The 19,201-nt window shown below is 39.2% G+C and overlaps 1 protein-coding gene across 1 annotated transcript in view; it reads left to right on the top strand.

Moving 5' to 3' along the window:
• MYO1B (myosin IB) overlaps positions 1 to 19,201 on the top strand; it is a 184,390-nt gene that overhangs the window by 37,895 nt on the left and 127,294 nt on the right. The window contains 1 exon segment of the mRNA XM_017869353.1: positions 14,448 to 14,563. Coding sequence (XP_017724842.1) covers positions 14,448 to 14,563 — 116 coding nt within the window.

Below are 19,201 nucleotides of genomic sequence, written 5' to 3'. Positions count from 1 at the left end.
TCCACCTCATGGGTATAATCTCTATTCCTGGGAATCTGGCATAGATGGAGTAGTAGTTTTCTCTTGCTACAAAACGAAGTGTGCAGACTTAGCAACTTAGAATAACATACGTATATTATCTTGCTATTCCCGGGGTCAGGAGTTGGAGTCTGGCTTACCTGAGTCCTCTATTCAGGATTTTCCCAGCTGTAGTCAGGGTTTCAGCAGGGCTGCAATCTTATCTGAGGCTTGAACCTTTTGCAGGCTTGTGGTGGTGTTGGCGGAGAGCAGGACTGGAGTTCAGACAACCACCTGAGTGTTATTCCTGCTGCTCAGCCCTGTCCTCCAAGTTTTATTCTTTATAAAATTTTCCTTAAAAGGTTTTTTAAATTACAAAATTACAAATACTTTTAGGGAAAAAAAGTGTCAAATAGTACAGCCAGACATATCATAAAAATGTAGTTTTCTTCCTTCAGTACCACAGGCCCATTCCCAGAGTGAACAGTAATTAATAGAATGATGTGTAATCTTCAAGATTATGTTGGGTGATTAAAAACTAATTTTCTTGTTCTAGAGTTGGAAGTAGGAGGAGTTTCTCTTTTATCTAGACAGGCAGACCCAGGTAATCCAGACCCAACAGAGTTTACGTGGAACAAGAGCAATCTTTAATGCCACCTTTAATCCCACCTAGATGAGGTAGGGAAGGAAGGAGGAGGGATCCCAGCCCTGTTAACATAGAATGCCTAGACTTGGTTGTATGTGAGTGGTTTGCCATCAGTAGTGCTCAGCTTACTCTGATCGCTGCCAAGGTAGACCATTAAGGTAAACACTGAGAACAAATTGTGTGTGCCTTCCAGAGTGTAGCTTTGATGTTGGAAATGGAGGCACAGCTTTAGAAGCCTAGATAAAGCTGTTGAAAAACAGCAAATCATGAAGGTGAAGGGAAATGTGTCTAATTTCTGAGCACAGTCTATCTCTTGGACAGTCATTTTTGCTAATAACTTGCCAGCTTTAACTCATGCAAACTTTCCTACAAGCTTTGGTGATTGGAAAATTTCTTCCTCTTAGAATTTTCTTTTTTTTTTTTTATTATACTTTATGTTCTAGGGTACATGTGTACAACGTGCAGGTTTGTTACATATGTAAACATGTGCCATGCTGGCGTGCTGCACCCATTAACTTGTCATTTACATTAGGTATATCTCCTAATGCTATCCCTCCCCGCCAGACCACGACAGGCCCTGGTGTGTGATGTTCCCCTTCCTGCGTCCAAGTGATCTCATTGTTCAGGTCTCACCTATGAGTGAGAACATGCGGTATTTGGTTTTCTGTTCTTGCGATAGTTTGCTGAGAATGATGGTTTCCAGCTTCATCCATGTCCCTACAAAGGACATGAACTCATCCTTTTTTATGGCTGCATAGTATTCCATGGTGTATATGTGCCACATTTTCTTAATCCAGTCTATCATTGATGGACATTTGAGTTGATTCCAAGTCTTTGCTATTGTGAATAGTGCCTCAATAAACATACGTGTGCATGTGTCTTTATAGCAGCATGATTTATAATCCTTTGGGTATATACCCAGTATTGGGATGGCTGGGTCAAATGGTCCTCTTAGAATTTTCAAAGTTGACACATATTTGCTGTTTACCAAACTTAGAGAGTTTTTTCATCATGGAGGCACTGTATAGGACTTGAAATATTTGTATAATACTTACAGTGCATTAACTTAAATATTCTGGTTGAAGCTAAACCTAAGGTTTGATTTGGAAGAAATTAAAACCTGACATCAGATCTTTTGGAAGCAGTATGGTGGCACTAAGAAGCAAAAACTTGATGTCTAGTCCTGGCCCTGCCACTTAGTGAGACCTGGGACAAGTTAACTCCTTGGAGACTGTTTTCTTATTGGTGGGTAAAATGATAAATGATAACAAAGGACATTTTTGATTTCCTTATTGATACCAGCTGCTGTTCTAAGCACTTTACATGTATTATTTAATTTTCACTAGAGTCCTATGTACTACAGGTTTTTAAATTATCTTCATTTTACATATGAGGAAACTGAGGTTCATAAAGGCTAAGTAACTGTCCAAGGTCACATAGTGAGTAGGTGATGGAGCTGAAATTCACACCCAGAAAGTCCAGCTGCAGAGTCCACGCTCTTAATGATAGTCCTGCTGACTTTCCATAGTTGCTGCGAGCATCAAAGGATACTACTGATACAGAAGCCCTTTCAATTTTCAAAATAATTGGGTATGATATTGAAGAATGTGTAGGTTTGGAACGAGGCAATCTGAAAATGACCTGCACAAATCATTGAAATGATAATCAGTATTCCTGCCATGTATTGAGCTGGTCAACAGTGCAGTGACATGAACCAACGTGACACGGAGCAAGGACATTCATTTCTAAAGTCAAAGGTGATCATTACATGGTGCTCTCAAGTCAAAGGAAAAGTGATAGCAGCTGTGACAATGATTTTTCCCCACTGTGGAGGGTGGGAGAAGATACTGGGAGGAGATTCTATTTCATCATGTTCACAGGATGACAAGTAACTGACAGCTGCACATGGTCCTTCGCCTTCATGAGCACAAGAGAGAGGAGGAAAAGGAAGCAGTTCAGCATAGAGGACACATGGCCAGTTAATTCTGTGGCCAGTTCAATTGTCCCCTCTACACATACATCTGTGTCTGTTGTATATCCATAGTGCAGAAAAATTTTAATCATCCTGATTTCTAAAGAGAGGCTATTTTGTTGTTCAAATTCTGCTTTGGAAGGAGTGGAGGGTTAAATGACATGGTATACTGGGAAAGGTGTGAGCTTTTGGCTGACAGACTGTTTGAACCTTGGTGACTTATAGTCACTGTGACCACTGTAAGGAATAGAAGTTCTCTCACCCATAAATGGTCATCGTGGTACTTATCTTGTTGAGTTGTGGTAGGGATTAAGGGACATCTTAGTCCAGTGCCTGTCATGTGATGGAAGTGGAGTGCATGGTAGGTGCCCCGACTGTCTGAAAAACTTGGAAATCAGAATCACTTTTTTTCAGGGTTTCAGACATTGATGTATTCTTTTTTTTTTTTGAGACAGAGTCTTGCTCTGTCCCCCAGGCTGGAGTACAGTGGCACCATCTTGGCTCATTATAACCTCCGCCTCCTGGGTTCAAACGATTCTTCTGCCTCAGCCTCCTGAGTAGCTGGGATTACAGGCACATGCCACCACACCCAGTTAATTTTTTTGTACTTTTAGTACAAACAGTGTTTCACCATTTTGGCCAGCCTGGTCTTGAACTCCTGGCCTCAAGTGATCCGCCAGCCTCGGCCTCCCAAAGTGCTGGGACTGTAGGCATGAGCCACCAAGCCTAGCCAAGACCCTGATATTTTCATTAGTTAGATTCTTTCTCTTCTCCCCTTCCCTGCCTACTTGTTTCCCTCTTTCTGTATTCCTTTCATAGCAGTTCCTGTTTCATAGCAGATTTCATTTTTGTTACATTACTACTTTCAATTAACCATAGAAATATTATTTTAAAGATGTATTGCAAGTATTATCCCTTTAACACAGGACCACAGGACCATGCTGTATCTTAGTTAAGAGAGTTTTATTAAGTCTGGAGAATGGTATATATTTGGAAAATACTTGTCTCATGACACAGTTTGTCTCAACGAAGATATGGCAGTATTGTGTTATCCTGCTCTAAAATAAAGACTGCCTGAGGTGATATTTTTAGCCAGTATTTCAGCGTGGCATTGAACTCATATATAGTTCTTTAATTCATAGTCTGAAATGACTGGCTGCAGCCCAGGAACAAGAGTATAATATGATGGTAGTGTAGGCACGTCTTGGACTAGGCAGCAGAGACTGTGCCTGACAAACTTGCGGCCACCGTCGGCAGCCACAGTCTGTGGGACGTCCTGGCCTCTGATTGAGTTCCTGACGCAAGGCCAGTGATTTAAGGCACAACTTAGATAAAAAGATGAGCAAGGCTAGATTCTTTCCTCAAACTTTGAATTGAGAAATACCGAAAAAAAAAAAAATCAATGGGATCCAGATGCTGGGGGTGACGAAGTCGAGAAGAGGACATGATAGGCCACAGGCAAAACAGAACCTATGAATAAGAGGCTTTGAAGTGAACAGCTGATGGAGTAGAAAGTGAGGGAACCAACTTGCAGCAGGCATGAAAGAAACAAGGGGGGAAGCAGAGACATGGGCAGGGGCGATCATTGATACCAGAACTGGAGAGGAAATCTTCACACACTTGGGTTGTGTTGGTTCATAGAGCTGTCCTGGACCCATAATCACCGTCAGGTCCCAGATTTGTTACAGCTTGGAATAGTTGTCAGGGGTTCCTAGGTGAGTTTATTAACACAGGAAATGGACCTAGATGCCACGCAGCTGAAAGCCTGACCAAGTCACTGTTCCCTGTCCTGTTGTCATAGTCTTTGATGCAGAGCTTTGGGATGAAACTCTGCTTCTGCCACTGATTTAGAAACCTTGGGCAAGTTATTTAAAACCTTCTAATGTTTCCAGTTCTTTCCCCCTGTAAAATTAGGCTACTAGCATCAATTTTTATATATCTATTGCATATGCATCACAAATATGTTTCTGAGGCTGGAGACATGGGATGCATACACTGAATTACATTTTTTTAGAAATATAAGGCCCAGATAGACACCTAAGTCTGTTATTCACCTTATACTTGTAATTTTTACTTAGGCATTTTGCACAGTTTTGAACTATGTCTAAAAAACAACCAAAGCGTTTCATAGACCATACTGTGTCTTTAAAAAAAAAAAAAAAGACCAAAGCCATCTGCAAGTAAATTTGGGAAATCTTACAGATGTCTAATTAAAAACACCACAGCATATGACATCTTAATGTCTTGTGATCAAATTCCCAGGGTCTGAGACCCAAGGAGGAAGTAGATTCCTCATATTGGAGTGAATAGCATGTTGTCACTGTTGAGGATTCCCACTGGTTTGTCTTGTATAGTCATTTTCTTAGTATCTTAGACTTTTAATATTAGTTCTATTAAGACATGCCTTATGTGCTTATCTGAAAACTCATCAATTTCCTGTATACAAAGACCATTTGGGTTGGGCGCTGTGGCTAACGCCTGTAATCCCAGCACTTTGTGAGTCTGAAGCGGGCCAATTGCTTTAGTCGAGGAGTTTGAGACCAACCTGGGCAACGTGATGAGACCCCGTCTCTACCAAAAATACAAAACTTAGCCAGGAATGGTGGCGTGTACCTGTGTTCCCAGGTATTCAGGAGGCTGAGGTGGGAGGATGGCTTGAGCCTGGGAATCGGGACTGCAGTGAGCCAGGATCGCATCACTGCACTCCAACCTGGGTGGCAGAGCTAGATCCTGTCTCAAAACACAAAACAAAACAAAACAGACCATTTTATAAAAGTTTTCAAGATGCTGGTATGGTAGGACTCATTAATGAAATTAGCCATGATATTAACATATTTTATATAGACTTTCAAGTCCTGATTTGGCTCTTTACAGTAGCCAATAGATTCCAGTAGAGCCCAGCTAAATTTATATAATTATAATAGGTAATATTTATGGAATGCTTGCTGTGTGTCAGGTGCTGTGTTTCGTGTTTTGACGCACAACCTCATTTAATCCTCAGAATTAGGTGAGGGAGGAGCTAGAATGCTTCTTCTTGTAAAGATGAGGAAACTCAAGCCAGGTGCGGTGGCTCACGCCTGCAATCCCAGCAATCTGAGAGGCCGAGGCAGGTGGATCACCTGAGGTCAGGAGTTCAAGACTAGCCTGGCCAACATGGTGAAACCCCCTCTCTACTGAAAATACAAAAAAATTAGCTGGGCATGGTGGTGGGCACCTGTAATCCCAGCTACTCGGGTGGCTTAGGCAGGAGAATTGCTTGAACCAGGGAGGCAGAGGTTGCAGTGAGCCGAGATCGCACCATTGCACTCAAGCCTTGGCAATAAGAGTGAAACTCTGTCTCAAAAAAAAAAAAAAAAAAGAGATGAGGAAACTGGGGACGTGGAAAAGTTAAATAATGTGCCCATGTTCACACAAAACTGAAGAATTTTGCCAGCTAATTTGGAGCCAAGGCTTACACAATGTTTCAAATACATTGAAGAATTATTATTATTATACGACCAAGGTGGAATCTGAGTAAAGAGCTTAAACACCATACTTAGGTCAGAATGATCTGGGTTCAAAATCCCATCAGTTTCATCATCTAAGCCCCTCACCCCCACTGACTTTTTGCTTCAAAACTGCTTTTGGACTCAAGCTCAGAATCCTTATGTGAAGTTCAAAGCCCTCTAGTCTTTTTTTTTTCCTGGCTTGTCTTTAGTAAGAATTTTTTATTTCAGTCGTAATTACTCAGGGGATGTCTTTGTTTTAGGGAAGCTGTTCCATTCTCTGTCTTTGGTATGTGTTTGGGTAGGCCTTTGTGCCTCTCCTGTATTTTAATCTGTGTTGTAGCACGTGTCAGACTTCCCTTCCTTTTTAAGGCTGAACAGTGTTCCATTGTATATATCTACATTTTCTTTATCTATTCATCTGTTGCTGGACACTTGGGTTACTTCCCCCTCTTGGGTATGGTGAATAATGCTGCTACAGACATGGGTGTGCAGATATCTGTTTGAGTCCCTGGCAAATTATACTTTAAAAAATACATATTTTGAAGACGATAGCTTAGCTTAAAGAAGAAGAAGAAAGAAAGGTGGTGGGTGGGTGGCATTCAGCTATCACCTGAAACCTAACATCTTATGTCACTCTTTGGGGGAACTTTACTTTGCCCAAATCATTCCCATCCTTTTAGACCGCTCAAGCTCTCTGTCTTCTCTGGAGCTTTCTTAGACCTCTGCAGTTCATAGTGACCTTTCTTTATCTAACCCGGGAGCGCTCATTAGACAGTAAGATAATCAGACTAATGGCTCATTTAGCCGGGAATCACATCCTGTTTCATCTGTTTTAATATCTAGAATAGTTAACTCTTAAATTTTATGTTTTTCTATCTAAAAGACTCACTTCCTAAGCTATATTATAAACTCCCCAGGCACACAGACAGTAGGAACTTCAATATCTTTCCTGCCATGCCCAACATGATGTTTTGCATAAAGTTAGCCCTTAATAAATTTGTTGCTTGCGTGTAAAATGGTTTGTAGCCTAAACTTACTCTATCAGTCAGTGCGATTGTGCAGCCTTGTGATGGGTTATTCTTACCTGAATCCTGGCCCATCCTGGATTTGAACTATAGGTTGGTGCAAAAGCAATTGTGATTTTTGCGTTGAAAGTAATGGCAAAAACTGCAATTACTTTTGCGCCAGCCCAATGCTTTAGAGGCAAAAGTAACATGACTTGGAGACTCTTGGAGATGCAGAAGATTCCTATACCTTCTTTAATATTTCTTTGATGTTATTTTAGACTAGTTCATATTAAGATATTTAAATAAATATTGCCTTTACATCGCCACGTTCCTGATTTAAAGCTAAAGAATGATTATGATTGAATCTTTTCTGGTGAGGTCAAACATTTTCCCTGTAACTAGAAGATCTTTTCCATTCCTGTTTTGTTTATTTCTGGTGGTAGAAGGATTTCTTAGGTGGTAAAATGGGAGGCTTTTGCCTAACAGAGGAGTGCTTTATTACACTAAGGTTGATGATGCTTTGTATGGCATTGTGCAATGCAAGTTTCCTCCGTTCTTCTTGTGTGCTTTTTACCAAAGCTTCCCAGGCCTAACAGACGGCATGGATTGTATGCTCTGATGAAAAGAGAACAGATTCTTGTCTCCTTGTCTTGATTTCACTTCTGCTAGCTAATGTGGTGGTATCACTTAACTTCTTTGTGCTCCTTTGTTATGGACATTAAGATAGAGAATTTGTATCTATCTCTTGGGGATTTGGGAGTAGTTTAGCAGAAAGGTGTGTAAGTGTATATTCTGTGCCAGCTATTCAATAGGTTGAGGATGAGTTTTTAAGGAACTCCAGAGACATGTAAACAAATAACTGAAATTCATCTTGAAGAAAATAAGGAAGCAGGTAGGTAGACAGATTGGATGCCTAGTTAGAGCCCAGCAAACAGAAAGTTTAAAAATAGGTTTTGGGAGAATTCGATATTTCAAAAAAAGCATCAAAGTACACGATGGCAAAAATAGGTCATTATGGGATTTTCTTACATGTATTATTTATGGTTAATTATACATTTTAATATATGAGAAACTGAAATGTAAACTTTCAGGATTTAGGACTTCTAAAGATCTCTATCTTACTCTGGAAAGAATTATGATAGAAGAGATATGAAAACTATTCTGACTTTTAAAAAAAGTTTTATATACAGACTTGGAAATATTCTGACTGTTCTGTGTATGTGTGCTAATGTTTCATGTATCTGACTTTGCAAAGAAATGTTACACGTTATTGAGACTCACACAATTTTAAAGCTGTGCTAAAATATTTAACTTTTGGGTTAGATATCGTTCTAAAGTGTATTGCATATATCCTTGTCATCAAAAACAGAGTACACTCATTTTGGCTATTGATTATTACCCTGCATTCCCAATTAGTGCCATAGTAAAGAAGTCAGGGCCAGCTAAGCCATGGGGCTGTTGGGTCTTACTACAAATATTTTTATACTTTTGAATTATCTTCATCACTTCACTTATTTTCTTCTTTCTTTGTCCCTCCCTACTCTACCTTTTCTATTAGTGGCCGTTGTTTCTCCGCTTGCAGAGGGAGTCTTAACCTGGTATATCACATGTATGCAGACTTTGATGTGCATGTGTGTTTTTCCAAAGAGAAGAGTCATTGCTTCTGTTGGTATCTCAAAGGGGATCAACAACTAAAGAAAGGTTAAGGAGTGCTGTGTAGCACAGGTTTTTAAACTGTAAGTTTCATATCATTAATTGCTTCATGAAAATCATTTAGTGGGTTAGGGTCAACAGTTTTTTTAAAATTTTGTAAGAAATATTAGAATCCAACAAAAAATATCAATGTATCACATACAGTAAAGGGTACTTTTAGTTTTGTGAGGTTTTTATCTTGTATATGTGTGTGCACATAAATAGACATACATACACATACCTGGTTGTGACAAAAATTTTATTTCTTATAATGAGTTGTAATCAAACATTTCAAATATACACAGCTATAGTACGGCCCTTTTTGCCTCTTCCAATTTTCTGATGTTGCTGCAGTTTTTCTGTAATCTGTTGAGACTATGCCAAGTTTATTAGAAATGTGGCTAAAATGAGAGTGAGGCTAGAAGGAATTTTCTTTTGCTTCAGAATTAATTCCATAGGAGTATTTAAAGGGGAAGGTGAGGTAGAAGATGAGCCAGCAGCAGCACTAGCAGGTTACTGCAATTGAAAGTAAAACCTGGTCCTGTGAGTCTGGAAGGGAAGGGCTACAGACATTGGTTTTCAACCCTGGTTCCACATTAGTTTATGTTGGGTCTCTTTTTAAAAAGTACTGACCCCTGGCCCTTCCCTGCATCATTGAAGTAGAATCTCTGAGGATTGGAGTTCTGAAAGAACTTTCTTATAGAATAACACACGTGGCCTTTAGGTTATATTTTGACTACTCAAAGGCTTTTCTTTTGGCTTCTGAACTGTGGTCTGGAGAGTGGAAGTGGCTAGATCGAATGTCCTCCAGAAAAGACCTCTGTTTTCATGGTGATTATGCTAGGAACACTCAAGTATTACTTGATTATTTACAAGACATCTGTTTTGGAATGCTAGAGATACTTGAAATAGGAAGGTCGAGATGGTTTTGACTTAAGAATGTTTGTGCATTCTTGATTCAGTGTCTGCCCTTGAGAAATGAAGTATAACCTTGCTATCTGTATGTGCCAATTATAGAAAGGTAGAGCTTTTTTCTTCTCCCTTTTCCCTTTTTCTTCTCTTTCATTCTTGTTTGCTTCTCTTCTCTCCCACGTCTCTTTCCTTTCTTTTCCCTTCCTGGGTGTCAGAGGCTGGCCCCCTGAGCAGTGGCATGGAGGGAGCTTTCCACTGTCATGTTGGTGGTGGCGTATGAGAGCTTAGGGGAGCTGAGGTTCAGAAATGTGGAAGGGTGAGCCCAGAAATGGCTGGGCTGGTTACTTCATAATGAGTTGGTTTACCATCCTCTTTAGAGCGTGATGCAGTAAGAAAATACCAACTGTAAATAGTATGCAGTTGTTTGTTTAAAAAAATGCATCTGATTCACAAGTCCAAATGTTAATTGATGTAAAAATGAACTGTCTGATCACTATTGTTCTGATCCGTGAAAAGGAGATTTAATCTGGTGCTATAGTCACCTGAATGTAGAATTGGTAGCTACCTAAAACTAGAGTAGAATTTTAAACCCCACCCAGCAATCAGCTGCTATCAGGAATGTCTCTCTGCATCTCAGAGGAAGGAGAATTGTGACTGTGAACATTTGAGTTATTCTACTGGCCCGTGTAGGAATATTTAAACCTTTGGCTAATGCACATAGAACTTTAAGGAAGAAATCCATAAACAGAAAGGTCAGATATAGGACAAACCTGTTAGGAGTTCAAGGTTAGAGGATAAAGAGGATATCAGAACTGTATAAAGTGGAATGGAGAGAGAAGGCGTAGTTTCTTTTAGTGTTTACTTGTTTAGGTGGATAAAATTTGTCCTGCTTGGCACCATTTTTAGTTTGTTGAGTCATGTAGGTATTGATGAAAAGAGTCAAACTCTAAAATATTTAAAGAGATATATTCTATTGCCAAATTTGAGTGAGCATGGCCCATAACACAGCCCTCCTTGGGAGATCCTGAGAACATACGCCCAAGATGATTGGGACATTTTAGGCAGACATGAGACTTCAGCCTAGGAAGGTAGAGCAGCTCGAAGCAGAGAGGCTTCCAGGTTATAGGTAGATTTAAATTTTTTTTAATTGGCAGTTGGTTAAAAGAGTTATCAATAGAAAGAAATGTGTGGGTTGCTATAAGAGATTGTGAAGGCCAGAGTTTTATCACACCCGACTTCAGAGACAATGGATTGTAAACGTTTCTTATCAAACTTGAGGTCTGTGTGGATGTTAATGCTGGAGAGGTATAATGAGGCATGTTCGACCCCCACTTCCCATCATGGCCTGAACCAATCTTTCAGGTTAAATTTTAGAATACCCTAGCTTAGGAGGAAGTCCATTCTGATGGTTGGGGGGCCTTAGAATTTTATTTTTGGTTTACATAGGTGTATCAGTTACTGTTGCCATCTAGCAAACTACCTCTCAGAAATTTAAGGCTTACACCAACAGCCATTTATTTGCTCATGATTCTCTGAGATAGCAAGTTAGCCTGAATTTATCTTTGTATATTTTCTTCTCATCTCACCTGGAATCACTCATGTGGCTTTAGGCATCTGGTGTCCTTACTGGGGCTGGATGGTTTAAGATGGGCTCACTCATGTCTAATAGTTAGCAGTCTGTAGGTCAGGATACCTTAGCTCTCCACAGGACCTCTCTGACAGGCTAGCTGAAGCTCATTCACATCATGGCTTCCAGCCACAGTCATAAAAAAGGAGACACATCCTAATACACAAATGTTTCTCAGGCCTCTACTTGTGTCTCATTTGCTAAGGTCCCTTTGGTTAAATCAAGTCACAGGGACAAATTCAAATTGAAGGAGTGGGACAAATTCAAATTGAAGGAGTGGAGAAATAAACTATCTTTAAAGTAACAAAGTCACATTTCAAATGGGAAGTGCATGCAGGGATGGAAAGCATTGTTCTGGCTGTTTTTACAGTCTACCAGAGTCCAACGACATTTAGGGATTTGTTCAACGGTAATGTTACCGGAAAGGAGTCCCAGTCCAGACCACAAGAGAGGGTTCTTGGATCTCATGCAAGAAAGAATTTGGGGTGAGTTCATACAGTAAAGTGAAAGCAAATTTATTTAAAAAGTAAAGGAATAAAGAATGGCTGCTCCATATGCAGACTCATTTTTATGGTTATTTCTTGATTATATGCTCAACAAGGGGTGGATTATTCATGCCTCCCATATTCAGATCATATAGGATACCTTCCTGACATTGCCATGGCATTTGCAAACTGTCATGGCACTGGTGGGAGTTTTGGTGGGTTTGAGCTGATTTCTTTACTGCAACCTGTTTTATCAGCATCGTCTTTATGACCTGTATCTCATGCTGACCTCCTCCCTCATCCTGTGACTTAGAATGCATAGTCATCTGGGAATGCAGCTCAGTAGGTCCCAGCCTTATTTTACCCAGCCCTTATTCAAGATGGGGTTGCTCTGGTTCAAATACCTCTGACAGTAACACATGGCATACAGGCTGATTAAAATACTAAGCACTGAGTATAGTATATTTGGTGTTATATTTCAATGCAGGAGTAATTATATGTGTTTCAGTGGCTTGTACCCTCCAATTAGTGATGAACATACCCCATGTGATCAGTCATTTGGTTAACAAATATTTATTTTACATTGTGGTGGACCAGACCCTGTTCTAGGTGATGGAGATGCAGCTGGGGGAAAACAAACACACGTAATTCAGTATGTATAACAGTCACATGGAACAAAGAGAAACTTACAACTTATTACTATGGTTTTTAATTTTGAATTTGAGGCAAGAGTTTGTTCTCTATGCGAGAATGCCACAGAGGAGGATTTTCATCAAGAATTTAGCCACTGTGAAGTTTGGTTTTAAAGAGCAACTCAGTAAGTGGTTTCTCTGCTAATAGCAAATCAATGTATTTTAGAAACTGTTATATTCAAGAAATTACCTAAAAAGGGAGAAGGATTCAAATAGTACTTTTCTACTTAAAGAAGGCTGATTTTTTAACCAGCAGATGTTAAAGAAATAACCAGTGGCTATATTTTCATATTTACCAAGGCTACTAATTCTAATATATTAGCTAGAAGCTATTCAGACAAGTATTCAGTGTCAGGCACCTCCCTTCTAATGTTTGCTTGTGACATTGTCCTTGGGAGACATCTCCCATCTCCCAAGTGGTTTGCAGTGTGAGGACAACCAGAAAACCTTGAGAAAGTCTTGTCATTGTTTGTCAGGCCAGATTAATTGGGTCCTGGTGATAGAATGTTAGAAATAAATGTGAAAAATTACATGGGAACTGAGAGTCTCCTTTTACAACAGCGATTTTGTCCACCCTTGACAAGATTATATTCTTACAGGATGAAAATGTGTTTATATATATATAACCTGTAGAGCTTTCCTAGATAGGAGAAAGTCCTTCGTAATTAATATCATTATGACCCCTGTTAAAAAAAAAAAAAGTCAGCATTTCTGACTTTTTTCTACATTCATTCATTTTCTATTCTGTTTAATTTTCTAGAAAATCTGACAGTCTTTTGAATCCCAGTTGTGGTAATGCTGGAAAACTTGTTGCTCTAAAAATGCAACCTTTTGTGGGATGACATTGGAAAGGTGGGAAGTTGGAGGTCTCTTTTCCCCTGGTTTCTTTCTTTCCTTTATGAACCTTTTTCTTTTTAAAAGTTTTATCGCTCATCACTTTGTCACTTAGTTTATCACTTTACCACTTTTATTGGCATCTTTTTCTCCCCCTTCTGTCTTTATGATGTTGAAACTGAAGGGAAAAATGGGGCTGCCAAGATAATTTACAGTTAAGTGACTTTTGCTTGTGGCATTGTCCTTGGCATTGCACAAAAGGAACTAAACCAGAACCACTGATGCTGCCAGGAATTTAGGGTCGAAGTAGAAAGGAAGAGAAATTGTGTTCTGGTTTAAAGTTCAGTGAGAGAAAGTTAGTGCATGCTAAAATATAGCATTGATCCCTCAGAAAGTACATTTAAATTTTACATTAAATGTAAATTTGACATTAAATTTAAATGTTGACGTTAAGTGTACTTTCTGGAAAGTACGTTTAAATTTGACACTAAAATTCTGATATTATATTATATTAGATATAATGAGATTATGTGGTTTGAATGTCCAAGAGATACTTGTAGCTCTGATACTGAATTGAATGTGATCTGAGCCCATTGTAGAAAGATTGACAGACTTGCAGAGGGCCAGTACCAAAGGGAAGGCCCTATGAGGTGTGTGTAGGGAGGAAGGGAACCCTGGGTTACTGTTGACTGAAAAGGTGGAAAAAAATGAGAGAAGAAGGGAACTATCGCCCTATCCAGAATCAGGGAGAGCATGGCTCTTGCTTACAGTTAGCAGTAGTTGGTAACAGAATTTATGGAAAATATGACAGGGCTTTGGAGAACTCTTACCTAGAACCATAGATTAGTTCAGAGATATATTTTGAAAGGATTTTAAATATATAAATGTATGCTTTCCATTTATCAGCAAAATGAGTAGACATTGTTGACCATCTGTCTTCAGAGATGCAAAGCATTTTTAAAATGTATACAATGAATGGTGAAGCAGAACTAGTGTTGATTTTAAAAGGTCAAAACCATACGACAGTAAAGCTTAAGACGTTAAAATACATTTTGTGTACTAACTAATGAGCATGTTTTGTTCTTTCTTTTGCAGACATACATTGGAAGTGTGGTTATATCTGTTAACCCATACCGGTCTTTGCCCATTTATTCACCAGAGAAAGTGGAAGAATACAGGAACAGAAATTTTTATGAACTGAGCCCTCACATGTAAGTACTGTACTAAAGCATTAAGTGTCTCTTTTACTCCAGAGATGTGTTGTTGACAGATGTGTGCAGCTGTCTCTTTTGAGTTTCAGAAAATGTTTTTGTCAGTTTTTTTTTTAAAGTTCGATAAAAGTATGAAGACTTTAATTGTTATTCTTTGTTTTAAATTTAAAAAAGGCAGAATACTTCATTTGACATCAGACACTTCTGAAATATTGGGATTCGGGATGTAAAATATTTTCTGTTCAAAATTCTGTGCAAGTAGCAGCTGCTGCTAATTATTTTTGCAAATAAAACAGGAATGTGCATTGTTTATTATTATAAAGAGCCTGAGCAGCGTTTTCATAGTCTTGTTGGGCCAAGAAAACTCCCAAGTGTTAGGTTGTGTGATGGTGTTTGGGTAAAAGGACCAAACAATACCTTCAGTTTATAATTTTTGTGGACATTGTTCACCAGATGCGTGGGATAGGCCAGTGATTTCACTTACTCTGGAAAGTCACTTGTTGGATTTTTCTGAAGAAGGTCACTTGTTAGTGTAAATAATTCCTTCACAGTACCTGTAGATTGTTGGTCTGCTCCTTCAGAGTTCTTCGTGGGCGTGCTTAAGAGATGCCGAAATGATTCAGCCACTTCTTACCACTAGAATTTTGTTTTCTAGTCTGAATGACTGAAACATAACACTGGAAAAGTTTTCCTAGATTTGGTAGATCGGGGTAGAACCGGGTTATTCAACCCTAGAACGAACTTTTATTCCTCCAAATAAAATATCTGAAAAGAAAGTTGGAGGGAGAATGCCCAGAAGTTATCACAAACAATACCTTAAAGTTTTTATTTCTCAAGTTATGTTACATTTACTGATTCAAGACTGATATGTTCACTATTTACATTCTTATGCCCACTACTGAGTTTAAAGAAAAGGAAAGAGAAATATGCTGAGTTGGGCCAAGTCAGTGTAATGAGTTGAGAACCTCAGACTTCTCCGCTTGTTGCTTAGGCAGAAACATTTCCTGCCTCCTCTCTTGTGGGCATGCAAGCATTTTACCAGAATTCATGTACTTATGATTGTCAGTTGCTACAAGTGGCCCATGGTGTCTTGCAGATGGGAGTTGGTTGATACAGCATAACACCTTTTATGCAATAAACTGTTGAATGCAGATTTAGAATATTTGTGAACTGCTGCTGAACGTGGGCTGGGACTAATGTATGCAGAAGTGCCTTGGAGGGTGTCAAACATTCTACAAAGCTATGTTGTTTATTATTACCACCATTGCTATTACTTTTTCACAGTAGCGTCGTCCTCTTTCTCTCAAAACAGTTGATACGCTGAAAACAACCCCAAATTGTCATGAAATGCACATCAATACATGTGCATGTAGATATTGATGAGGAAATGTTCAGAAAATGTCTTGGCTGTGGAAAAGATTAATTGGTCATTGGCATATTGGTAGTGGGGCATTTGAAAATGGTTAAGCTGCCAACTTGGGTCGCTTCTAGAGTTGAGACATTTTCAGTCTTTTTACCGAAAGCAGTAGTACTCAAAATGGGGCAGTTTTATCCCCCAGGGGACAGTTGACAATGTCTGGAGACATTTTCAGTTGTGAAACCAGGGGTGGGAGGGTGCTTGCTGCTAGTGGGTCAGGGATGCTGCTAAGCATCTTTCAAAGCATATGCAGCCCTTCACAGTAAAGCATTATCTGTTAACCGTGTCCACAGTGCCAAGGTTGAGAAACCCTGAATTGAAGTGAAAGAACTTGCAGAAAGTCTTCATTATGTCCTAGCAGAAAGGATTTTCTCTGTATGATTAAAGATTGGCTTTATTAATTTTGATAGAACATAAAATCTAGTAATTAAGGAACATATATATACCAGTATCCAGTTGCTTATTTTAGTTTCTCTTGATAATGCAGCGTGCAGTGATATATTTGGACTGTTTGGAACTAAAGATTATTTATTATTTAAATGCATGAAAATGGTTATTAGTGAATAAATCTGCTGGTATATTTTACCAGTCAAGCAAATTCTGATCATTTAGTTTTCTTCTCGAAGTAGATATTGCAAGTGATCTTATTTCATTTTGCCTTAAGACAAATAATATCTGAAATTTGTTTTATAAAGTTATCCTGATAGTTAAACTCCTGTGATGAAATACTTTATTTGATACCTGAATATTTTAAATTCTAGTCCTTGAAGCCCCACTTCTCAAAGTATGGTGCTTGGACCAATTGTATCAAAATCCCCACAGGGGCTTTTGAAAAAATTTGGATTCCTAGGTCTTACTTCTCATGGGCCAGGAATCTACATTTTTCATAAGCCTTCTGGGTGATTCTTAGGCGTATGTAAGTCTGAGAACGTGTTGCTTTAGATCTATATTTGAGATGTTTTTCTTTCCTTAGCTACTTACTGCAATTTATGATCTTTAACAATAATACTACTAATAAAAATATTTATGGCTAATATTTATTAAGTACTATGTGCAGGTACTGCTCTAAATACTTTATATATTTTATAACTCATTTCTTTCTCAAAATAATCTTGTGAGGTAGGCACTATTACAAAGGGGGAAATTGTCACAGAAAGATCAGGTAACTTCTCCAAAGCCACACAGCTGGTGGGAGTGGAGCTGGGGTATTAACATCGGTGCCCCTCTTAGCTGGAAATGGGCTTGCCATTTTCATGACAGGGCCTGTTCCTGTGCACTTCCACCCTGCTACCCTTGGTTCGCCTGTGTTCCTGCACCACAGATCCTCCAGGATAATCTTGACTGTGCCTCAGTTTACCTCCAGCAATTGTCCACATGCTCTTTGCATTTTCAGCTTAAATCTCCACTCTGGGAATGTCTAGATATATAATGTTTGGGTAGATAGAGAATGTTTAGAAATCTATTCTAGATCATAGAAGTTCATGGTCCAGAATATACATTTTTATCCCAGCACCTGGAAGATTCCTATAGGAGGCAGCATGGCACTGCTACTCTAATTCACACCCCTCAACCCCAAGGAAAAGAACCACCACTGGCACTAAAATAAAATACACTCTTAATGTGCTTAGGATAAAGAAAAAGACTTTTTACCATGGCCTGTAAAGCACTATGTGGTGAGCAAGGTACAGTTTTACTAAAGCATTTGAAGTTGCCAGATCCCTCTCATTCCCTCCCATCTTGCTTGTTCTCTCAGTCCTCACCACGTTCCCTCCTATGAGAGCATCCTTGCATAGAATTCTGTGCCTCTTCCTGGAATGCTTTTCGCTCCTTCTCCAAAGCAACTCGTGTTCTTCCTTCAAACCTCAAATTGCAGAAGGCCTCTTCAGGGAGGATCCTTCCTCACTTGCTCCCTGCTGAGGCTAGATCTGTTGCTTTTGCCACATTTATTATTTCATGTTTGTTTAAGGGATGATTTGTATAAGAATTTAATAAGAGTTCAGTAAAAACATATTGAACAGGACTTGGGTTCAAGTCCCAGGTCTTCCATTTACAAGCTATATAATCTTGAGCAAATTACTTGAAAAAACTTAAACTCAGAGAAATAAGTAATTAGCTTATTCAGTGGGAAAAGAATTATTAATTAACTTCTGGGATTTTTGTGAGGGCCAAATATGTAGTTGATATTTAGATAATATAATGATCTAATATGTATAAAGTGCTTAGCGTGGAATCTGCATAATTCTGTGGGAAAGCAGGGCTGCTTCTATTAACAATGAGAATTATAGCAATTGTTGTAATAATAACGTATGTGGGACACATTTCCAACATTCTCACGTGCTCTGTCTCACCACTTCCTGCATGGTGGGACATTTTCCACTTCCTTTAATGTATTTTCCTGCATTTTTCTTTGCAAATGTTCATCTTTGACAGTATTTTAAAACAGAGTCAATACTCACTTGGTTCCCTACTAAAACAGCCTGGCATTCTCAAACAGGATGTTTGTGATGTAAGAGGGTAAGATGGCCTTAGCTTTCGATGCATTCTAACTGTAAATATTTCATGAATTTAGTTCCAGTTTGAATAGAAAACAACTTAAGCAGCTGCTCAGACTACATACTTTGAAAACATTGCCAATTAACTTACCCAATGTTACATTTGAAATTTACTTGTTAATTTTTTTTTTTTTTTTTTTTTTTTTTTTTTTTTTGAGTCAGAGTCTCGCTTTGTTGCCCAGGCTGGAGTGCAATGGCGTGATGTTGGCTTACTGCAACCTCTGCCTCCCAGGTTCAAGCAGTTCTCCTGCCTCAGCCTCTTGAGTGGCTGGGACTACAGGCATGCGCCACCACGCCCGGCTAATTTATGTTTTTAGTAGAGACAGGGTTTCAGGGTTTTGCCATATTGACCAGGCTGGTCTCAAACTCCTGACCTTGTGATCTGACCACCTCGGTCTCCTAATGTGCTGGGATTACAGGATGAGCCACTGTGCCCAGCCTTTTTTTTTTTTTTTTTTTTTGAGACAGAGTCTTGCTCTGTGGCTGGAGTGCAGTGGCACGATATCAGCTCACTGCAAGCTCCGCCTCCCAGGTTCACACCATTCTCCTGCCTCAGCCTCCCGAGTAGCTGGGACTACAGGCACCCGCCACCACACCCGGCTAGTTTTTTGTATTTTTTTAGTAGAGACGGGGTTTCACCGTGTTAGCCAGGATGGTCTCGATCTCCTG

Source organism: Rhinopithecus bieti, unplaced genomic scaffold (genome assembly GCF_001698545.2).
Source record: "Rhinopithecus bieti isolate Rb0 unplaced genomic scaffold, ASM169854v2 scaffold_5051, whole genome shotgun sequence".
NCBI lineage: Eukaryota > Metazoa > Chordata > Mammalia > Primates > Cercopithecidae > Rhinopithecus > Rhinopithecus bieti.
This window is presented reverse-complemented; position numbering and strand designations above follow the sequence as displayed.